Source organism: Echinococcus granulosus (assembly GCF_000524195.1).
Source record: "Echinococcus granulosus chromosome Unknown EG_S00001, whole genome shotgun sequence".
Lineage (NCBI taxonomy): Eukaryota > Metazoa > Platyhelminthes > Cestoda > Cyclophyllidea > Taeniidae > Echinococcus > Echinococcus granulosus.
In genome coordinates this window covers 658,440-667,656 of record NW_020170381.1, presented here as the reverse complement: position 1 = coordinate 667,656, position 9,217 = coordinate 658,440, and the positions used below count along the sequence as shown (strand labels likewise).

General features: G+C 38.3%; 1 protein-coding gene across 1 annotated transcript; it reads left to right on the top strand. All coding sequences in view use genetic code 11, as the record gives it.

Moving 5' to 3' along the window:
- Positions 1–5,816: 5,816 nt before the first annotated feature.
- On the top strand, positions 5,817–7,399 carry EGR_00073 (hypothetical protein; the record flags this gene model as incomplete). Its single annotated transcript, XM_024489322.1, has 2 exons — positions 5,817–5,897; positions 6,977–7,399. The coding sequence occupies 2 exons, from the start codon at positions 5,817–5,819 to the stop codon at positions 7,397–7,399; spliced, it is 504 nt and encodes a 167-aa protein (XP_024356000.1).
- Between the last annotated feature and the right edge of the window lie 1,818 nt (positions 7,400–9,217).

The following is a 9,217-nucleotide window of genomic DNA, read 5'->3' as shown; positions in this document are numbered from 1 at the left end:
GCGTCAATTGCTTAGTGCCCCTATCAACTATGAAGCAGAACGAATGGCTCCCCGAATGCCTCACACTATGCACATTAATAGCCATTCCTTTCCTAAGCAGAATTCACTAATCACTCTAGTAAACCTCATTGTCCCACTTGCACAGTAGTACGTGTTTTCTGACTAGTCTAGTCTATTTGAAGAATCTAGTGAAAAATGTAACTCTAAAGCTCTAGACACTTTATAATACCGGAATTATTGAAGCACAACTGTTCTTTGAATGTACAAATACAACTATTAGCGCATCAGGAAGAGATAAAATTATGAGCAGCCATGTACTGATGCACTTGTGTCCTAATTAAAATATGCTGACTATTTTCCAGCATGAAAAATCCCTTATTCACTCAAAGTTGGCTTTCACGTTACACGATGCGAACCTTCAAGAAGCGCATCTCAGCAAGTAACCGAGAATTGCCGAGGCGAATTGAGTAGCTGCTGAAAGTGTAGCGGCTAGGAAACTGTGGCGTTTTGAATTTTTGGTCAGTCGATATAAGCATACTTTAAGTCTGTGGAAGGGCAGGAGAGAGGCAGCAACCGTCGAATTTTTGTGATGCACGTGAATGCAGTCGTTTCAATCGGTGAAAGTTCATTAATTAAATAGGGTCTGAAAGGCATCAAAATAAAAGAACAAATTCCCTCCCCCATCAGCAGGATTTGGGTGCGTGTTTAGAGGTGGGGTGGAAAGGAGGAAAGGGACATTTGGACCAACTCTGTTGGGCAAAAGACAAGGTCTTGGTTTTTAAAATATGTTCGCTTTGCGAGATAATTAACCAACGCGGGAGAGGGAAAGAGCGAGTTCGGGTGTGCTGGTGGCCTCAAGAATTGAATGGAAGAAGAAATGGATTTCAATCGCTATTTACATCTCAGTCCAAGGGTCTCATAAGTGACATCAAATTTTACGCCATTTCTTTGGCAAACTCTCAAATTGCTCCAAAAACCTAAGTACCGAACTAGAAAATCACTTGATTTAAGGTAACTTGACGCTTAAACTCCTCATAAATACAGAACAAGAAGAAATAATATGTAAAACTACTTTTAATGATGCACAAAAATCAAACTCTACTGATATTAAAAAAAATCACGACTAACGGTTGTGCATTTACTATGCCCTTACAAATGAGCTGCTATGTTTAAGAAAATTGTGTGACGTTTGAGGCAATAAATGGATGCATTTGTATTGGGAAACACGTCGTTCTGTCAGGTGTAAGCAATGTCCAAAAACTCACGTTTCAGGACATTTTTCGGGGGTTAAACACATGAGACAGTTTCCTCGGTCCGCGAAAAGGATTAGTGATCGCAGTGACGCTGGATGAAATTTCAGTGGAGGGGACTATGCTCTGCCCAAACAAGCTTCTCATTCCAAGTTCAAAAGTGCCATCAAAGATGAAATTAGTTAAGACTTGGTCTATGGGATGTTTTCGTACCTCCTTTATTAGTAAAACTTACATTTATTCGAAATTCAAAATCTAAAATTGCTCCGTAACTTTAGAATGTGAGACCTAAGCTGACAATAAAAGAGATTGCATGCTTCAACTAGAATATCCAATTTGCAATATGGTATTGTCCAGGTAGCCTTTTTGAACTTCACTTGTTGCCTACAGTAAGAAATTACTCAATTCTTTCGAGAATTCACTGTGTTGTGTGTTCTAATGTTCTGCTCATTGGGCTGCAAACAACACAATGAGCCAGTACGCTTCATCCCTGCACGAGGTAAGTCATCAATCGGCGCATGAAGACTGTACATGCACTTGCCACTAAACTTGAAGTACATAAAATGCATAGATGAAGCCATTCAATGACTTGTACACAAAGATTGCACTCTTAATTTATTACAAATACACAATAATGTGGTGTTTTGCAACTAAGAAACGCTTATTTTGTCAAATGTCTGTCGTCATCGGCACAATTCTTCTCCTGCGAATTTACTAGAAGCTCAGGCCACAGTTGCAAGCAATGAAAATGTATTTGCTGCTTTATTAACAATTAAAATATAAGGAATATCAGGCTTAAAAAATGGCACAAATTCTCATATGCTTATTTTATCTGCACCTTGTCAAGAGATCCATATCAATAGCAAAACATTTTAATGGGCAATGCCGTGAACGATCCGATTGTTCGCAAAGAAGGAGAAATTAATTAAAAGTGGATTCAGACAACCAAAATGTACGCAGTTGTACACACTACGACGACGGACTGCGTGAAGAGCTGAAAGCAAAGTGTGAAAGGGCTTTGTGATTTCAGTTGCAAATAACAGCATCCCCTGGCAGACGGGTGTGCAGGACTTGGCCAATAGCATGCTGACCTGACTTAAGCGTGATCCGATTGGGTGATTTGGCCTCATGAGATGGTCGTCTCTGACAGAAAATATCTGTTCAATATATACCAAAATCAAGCTTCCTTCATATCAGCTATCATCAGAGTGATGATACAAGCACAAGTGGCCCAAATGACTACGTCAAAACTCACAACCTATTCAATCATCATTTCCGGCATTATAATTATCCTATGTACTAATTTCTGTACAAATGCCAAAACACACCTGATCTATTGGAGTCCACTTAATATAATGTAAGTCTTCACTGCTCCATAGAATCTTAATGCTATCGTAATGCTTTATATCTATTAAATACCCTAAAATTAACTTCCCTAGCGCTTTCGGTGCCTATCTTAAGGCACATCCCACTCTGCTTTTCATAATTTCGTAGGGGAGCTGATGAAAATCCATGTATAATTGTGCGAGATATCATTATCATTTTCAGATGAAATGTTTTGCAGGTGGAAGATGAAACAGCAAGCGAAAATATAAAAATGAGAATTCTTAAATATTCCAGTTTGAACAATATTTGCATCTGATGCAATTCGCCATTAACTACACTTGTAAATCTCATGAAATGCGTACTTCGCTCGAATCTGGCAGATAATGCAGTAGTACCACTGTAGTATATTTCATCAGGCCCATTTAAAATCATATCGGCGGTGGGTTTAAAATTCATACTTCCATTCAAAGCACTTTGAGCTCATTAAAAAAACTATAACAGGTCGAATTAATAGTTAATTTTAAAATCTGTAAAAGTTAGGAATAACCCAAGGAGAACAGGAGAAACCATTTCCAGCTATCATAAGTATACGTAAATCATGGTTACAATAACGGTATATTTTGGTCGACTAAAATTGTAAATTTTTTAAAGCGTATACTTTCACCAGATTTTATGCTTATCAAAGCACCAGTTACAAAGTTGTCGCAGAATCGTGAATTCAAGCCAAAGGTAAAAAGTTGTGAGTGACGAAAGTGGGAAAAGGAGCTCACGAAAACAATCTAAAGAGGATCTTCTATTAAATCTTTTTGTAAAACATATTTTGTAAGGAATCAGTAATACTAGTACAGAACATAGCAGAGTTAACGTGGCGGCTCCTTCTTCAAATAGCCCATCACTAACAATATTGGGAAAAATATAACCCCATTGATCGTAATTTGATATTTTGAGGGAAAGTGCTGCTGTTTATTATACTAAAGTGCTGCATGTATACATATGTATAAATGTCTGTTCATTAAGATAAGTAGGAATTCCCATTTCCTTTTCAACCTAAATATCATTTTAAAACTAGTTTTAGTCTACAAGTTTCGCAAGTAAGATCAGATCATTTTAGCACATAAAACTACGTCTTCTGATACTTCACTAACATCCACTCCCTCTTCAGCATTGCCACAACAGTGGCCGAATCTAATTTTGATTTCCCCGTCATGAACACTGGGGCTGCCAGTCCTGCTAGTTGCATGAGAATTGGTCAGAGATGTTGGGATTTCGTGCAGCTGATCTGAAACCCCGTCAGCAGTACATGTAACAGCATGTCAGATTTGTATTATCTCAGATTTCAGAATTAAGAATTCACGAATGGTTGCAGCCAATACCTAAAAGACGACATCAAGACATGCACATGATTGCCTTACAGAGTCGCTTTGTAGCTCCTGTGTGCAACTGGCGTTTAAATACATCCTTGAAAAAGCACTCACATCATACTTGAAGAGCATTTACTTGAATAATTTTGACGTCGCCAATTTTGATGAATTTTGCAACAAAATTCAAAACTAGTTTTTGTTAGAGAAGCACCGTTTTGTATAAATCGAAACACTTGATGCCATATACACACATGAATTGAGGTACTGAAACAAAGCAATTGCATGAGGTCCTTTATTAGGAAGTTAGGGCAAAAGTGGAGGCAGTTTTTGCAATTAATTCACATGCCACATGATAATCTATCGTTTTTCTGTAAATATGGTAAGTTAATTACCCGAGTTTGTCCACTCGCTCAAAAAACGAGAAGAATAAGTTAGTAAAAACCTCCGCTCCATGTGCTTACTAAGTAGAAGGGGTTGAAGTCAGTTAGTACTAAAGCTAACTTTCACATTCACATTCAGCTCAGGCGTTGTGAGCATCGGGATAATTTAACAATCCGGTTCTACATTTCTTACGCTGCGTTGGACAACTGCCTACTTAGTAACACGTCTGCATACCGCGTATAAATTGAGTTTGTGGGCACAAGCAGTGCGTAGAACCTGTCCATTCAAATGAAAAAGTTTGCTCAGCAAAAGGCCACGTGCAACGTCCATCGTCTAAGTACCGTCCTTCCATTCACCCATAGTTAAGCCCCGATAGCTTACTATCGGTTTTCATACTGCATGAGTTTAATGGAAACATCTGGAATTTGATATTAAAGGTTTTAAATTTTTAATTTTGAAATTCAGAAGCTGATCAGATGTGATCCACTTCCTCGTGGTTAAACTTCATGTTCACCTTCTGCTTGTGCTCATGTGGAATGTCAATGAAACGTCAAATTTGGTCATTTACCATGGACTGCATTTACCTATTCTAGACCACGCATTTGGCTCTTTCATTAAAATCCCGGTGTAAGTGAATATTATCTTACTGAACAGCGTTGCTAAATAACCCATGTGGGTGTTGCTTTGGACGTGTCTAAGAAACCACGTATTTCCTAACAATGATGCGTATTATTACCAGCTGTCTACAAAGGACTCAAAAGTACGTATAATAGCTTTAAACGAAGATGACAATTCGCACAGTGAAATGAATGACTACCGGTAAATATGTCAATTCGAATCACACTTTTGCATTGGGAGCCACCTGCATATGCTTGCCCCCAAGATATGAGGGGAACTTTAAGACTCTCAAGCCCATTGTTATTACTGCATCATCGTTTACCCCTATGTCTGAGGGGAGCGTGGAATCAAATAGTAGTTGAGAAAGGGAAATTTTACACTTATGCCAACCGCTTTGCATCGTTCATGGTCATAATCGTGTTGCTTACACGTGCATACTCTTCAACGAAATTATTAAAGAAAGGTTTCACTTAATTCAACTTCTATGCTGGCCAAAATAAACCAAGTATAAGCATACGAAGTACTTTTAAATTATGCGAATGATGAAAATAAAAAAAAATGATGTCGGAAAATTCAATAGCCTATTTTATTTGAAATTAGTAATGCTACTTCATGAACTATTCAATTTACATTGTTGGTGATATATTTTCAACAAAACATCTTTTTCCGGATTCGTGCAAACGGGTAGGATTGTATGTTTCGGTCTGGACTGGTCAGTGTTAAATGCTAATCAATTTGGTGGGAGTTGCCGTCAACACTTCCGGTTTTCAGTTTTAGAGTGAAACCTGCAGCAGTACTTCATGTGGAACAGCGGGATAGGGTAATTTTTGTCTGTCCCAAGGACGAATATTTCATTCTCTGGGTGAGTGACTTGACAAGCATGCTAAACAAAACTGCGATTCCCCCTTTGCGTCCCTCCTTATCCTCGCCCCTGCCCCTACCCGCCGCCTTCCCCTCACGAGTGGATGCGCTTTCGAGTGCGGGCATACAAATTTTTCACTTTTCTACTTTTTCATCCTGTGGCCAATCACTGTGCAAATTGGTGCCATCAAATCCACAGTTGTCTGGTATCGGCACTCGCAGATTAATGGGCGCACAAGAACTACTTTGTTTACGAAATCACAAGGTGCAAAGAAGGAGTTCTACTTAAAAGTGGGCTTGATTGAAATAAACAATTCTTTAAACGCCAGAACAGTATCGGTTTAGTGAAGACTTAGTACCATTTGTTGCCATTTTATTGCAGTACACATCCTAATCAAATGTTTGGCGTTACGCAATCAGAGTATCTCAATGTTAGGATTTCTAGCTTATAAACATTTTATAAATATGATTTTGGAAAGCAAATGGTATCATTAACAATAACGGCTAAAATGGATAGAACAAGTGGCTTTTAACGGAATCTGAAAAAGGTGACAAGTTGAGCTTTGACCCGCTCCGGTAAATACGGCATAAAGTCCTCACCACCGCCAATGCGATACCACGAGCACTTCACAAGGATCATGCAAAGATCTGTTGGAAACATCTTGATTGATGTAATGAGCAGGGTCTATTAGACATTTGTATGACAGGTGCTGCGAGCAGCGCCTCCTTAGCTGGCATTGCTACAGGTGATTAGTTTTACACGTCATTGTTTTCATGCAAAATAAAATTTAAGATTTTTCATTAAATGTCCGACTAGGGGCTGTTAGAAAGCTCTAGAAGGGGCAATTTTAATTTATGAAAACAATAGAGCAATCAATAGAAGTGGAAAGTTTTTTAAACCTACAACTAGGATTAAAACGACTTAAAGAGGCAATTTTCACTACTTATAAAGCGCAGAAACATTTGCCTCTCATAAATTAAGCAACATCTGCTAGCTTTTATTATAAATTTGAGTTAATTTAAATAGACGCTTGACAGCGAAAAATGGGCACAGACTACCGGTCTTGGCTCTAGACTCTTCAAAATCATAAGTGCAAATCAAATTATATTTGGTTTTTTATTCGTTTTCAAAGAAGAAAAGCATGAATTTTAACTTATTAATCCAGTCTGCTTTTGTAGACCTACAAAAAACACGCCTTTGACAACTGTTCAAACCCAATTGACAATGGAAATACTGTCAACATTCTCTATCGGTGTTCATTCAGAGATCCTATCAATACGGCGGTGCCTAAGGGCGTGAATCTTTCTGAGATGAATATTTGGTTGCCACAGATGCCAGTCACTAATCGCTCCTTTGCCGCCACCGCTTCCACCTCGCTGGCCTTCAGACGCGCTCGGCTGCCATCAGTGGCACGACAACCCCGCGGCCCCGCCAAGCGATCGGCGGGTCGAGTGGAGGGTGAGACGTTCACCCTGCTGATAAACGAGTTTGCCTGGTCAACGGGAACGCCAAGCTTCCAGAAAGATCGACCCGTTTACTTCACAGGTTGGCCTAAGCACTCATTCACACTGACTGTTGAACCTGCAAAACTGGCATTATAGGTACTTATGCCATTCAAATGAGCCGCATATTTCAATGCACACTTTTCACCAATTACCTCTTTATAAGTTGTCTAATCGGACTACTAAAAGATTTGTTGGCAAGTTCATCTTCAGTTCCTTATTTTTAGTTACTTTACGCTTAAATGAACTCAGAAAAGCACCAATGGAAAGCATTGTATTAAGATACTTCAAGTCTCCCGAGATGCCCCATAATGATATTTAGTGGATGCGATTCGAATTTGTAGGCATAAATTGAGGCAGGTATGGGAATTTGAAAAGTGGCATCAAACAAAACTTGTTAATGTGTAAATAGGGCTTCCGTTTTCCCACTTGAAGCAGTGGTGGATAAAGAGCAAGTGAATCGTATACAGGATGTAATTATTTAAATTTCACTAGAGTACCGAATTTTCCACCCAAACCTTTAGTTACCATTTATCCGCTTCTGTAAGCGAATCAGGAGGTAAAGTTGTTTAAAGAGCAGAATTTCATGTCTCAATTAAAAAAAGCGTATTGGCATTTCGCAGATAACTTGGAATGCATGACTTAAAAGGCTAATTATTTTTTGAGCGTGTGATTTAGTTACACGACTGTAATAAATCAGAAAGTGGGAACCTTTTTTTCTTCAAAAAGAAAATCGCCATAACGATTACACGGTTGCCTTTTGCAATCGAATTTCAATGACCAGTTGACGATTTTTAAAACATTAAATTATTCTTCAGACCTCTTAAATGTTATGAACTAAAATTTTGGAAGAGTATACGACTCCACTTATAGCAACTTCTTGCGATTGGGATTAAAAGTTTTGTATCGGAAGATTTTTTGTCAGAGCACTTTGTTTATCAACGAAACCGGCTTCAAAGTACAATTCAAGCATTCCAGATACATTGATTACAGGTTTTTCTTCGAAAAGAATGCGAATTACACCCTTCAAGTGGGTCATTGAGTCCTTTCATCAAACGTACATCAGTTTTGTTCAAGTTTTCAGAATTTTGGGTGAAAACTTTAATTTATCATGTTTTATTTTTTTCCTATCTAGCCTAAGCGAAAACTAAAGATCATTAATTTCCTTATGCTTGTTCTTACTTAAAGCGGCAAATGATTACCTGGAATTCTTTCGGACAGTAATGCATGCGTTTCACCTGCGAACCAGTACAACTGCGTATTGTGTTACATGATTCGAAAAGCAATTTAAAGGTTGTGTTTCAATTCCTTGTTCTGATTTGAATGAAATCGTCTAAATAACACCACACGTAGGTTGAGACATCGCCTTCTTGGAATGTTGTTGAGCCCTTTTTCGTAGTTAACAACTAAAAAATCGGTTTACTCGGTGATCTGGTCAAGGATCGCGAGATTAAACATCGAGGATAAATGATGATCTAACCCCAAAAAACATTGTTGTTTTACTGCATCACATACTCCATCCTTTGTTACGAAGAAATCCAAAGGAGTTCCAACAGTGTTTATCTGTCCTCCTGGTATTTGTTTTTAGTAGATTGGTAAATATCGAATTTCTTTGTTTTTGAGCAGGATTTATTAGTGCTACGTGGTGTTCATGACCATAATGTGCTGATTTTCTAGTATTCGAGCATACTAGGATGGTTTTATAACTGCAATAAAGTTCCTTTTTTAGCTCCATCTTATCACTTCATCGTCGAAGAGGTACATTAAGTACGGATATTGGAAAAGTGTACTGCAATGCAGATTCCCGAGGAAAGTTTTACGATATTTATTACCTATAACAGCTTGCTCCCTAAATTACAAAACGGGGTTCTGAAGTCCTAACAAATTCATTAGAATGCTATCAAATCAAAAACTATA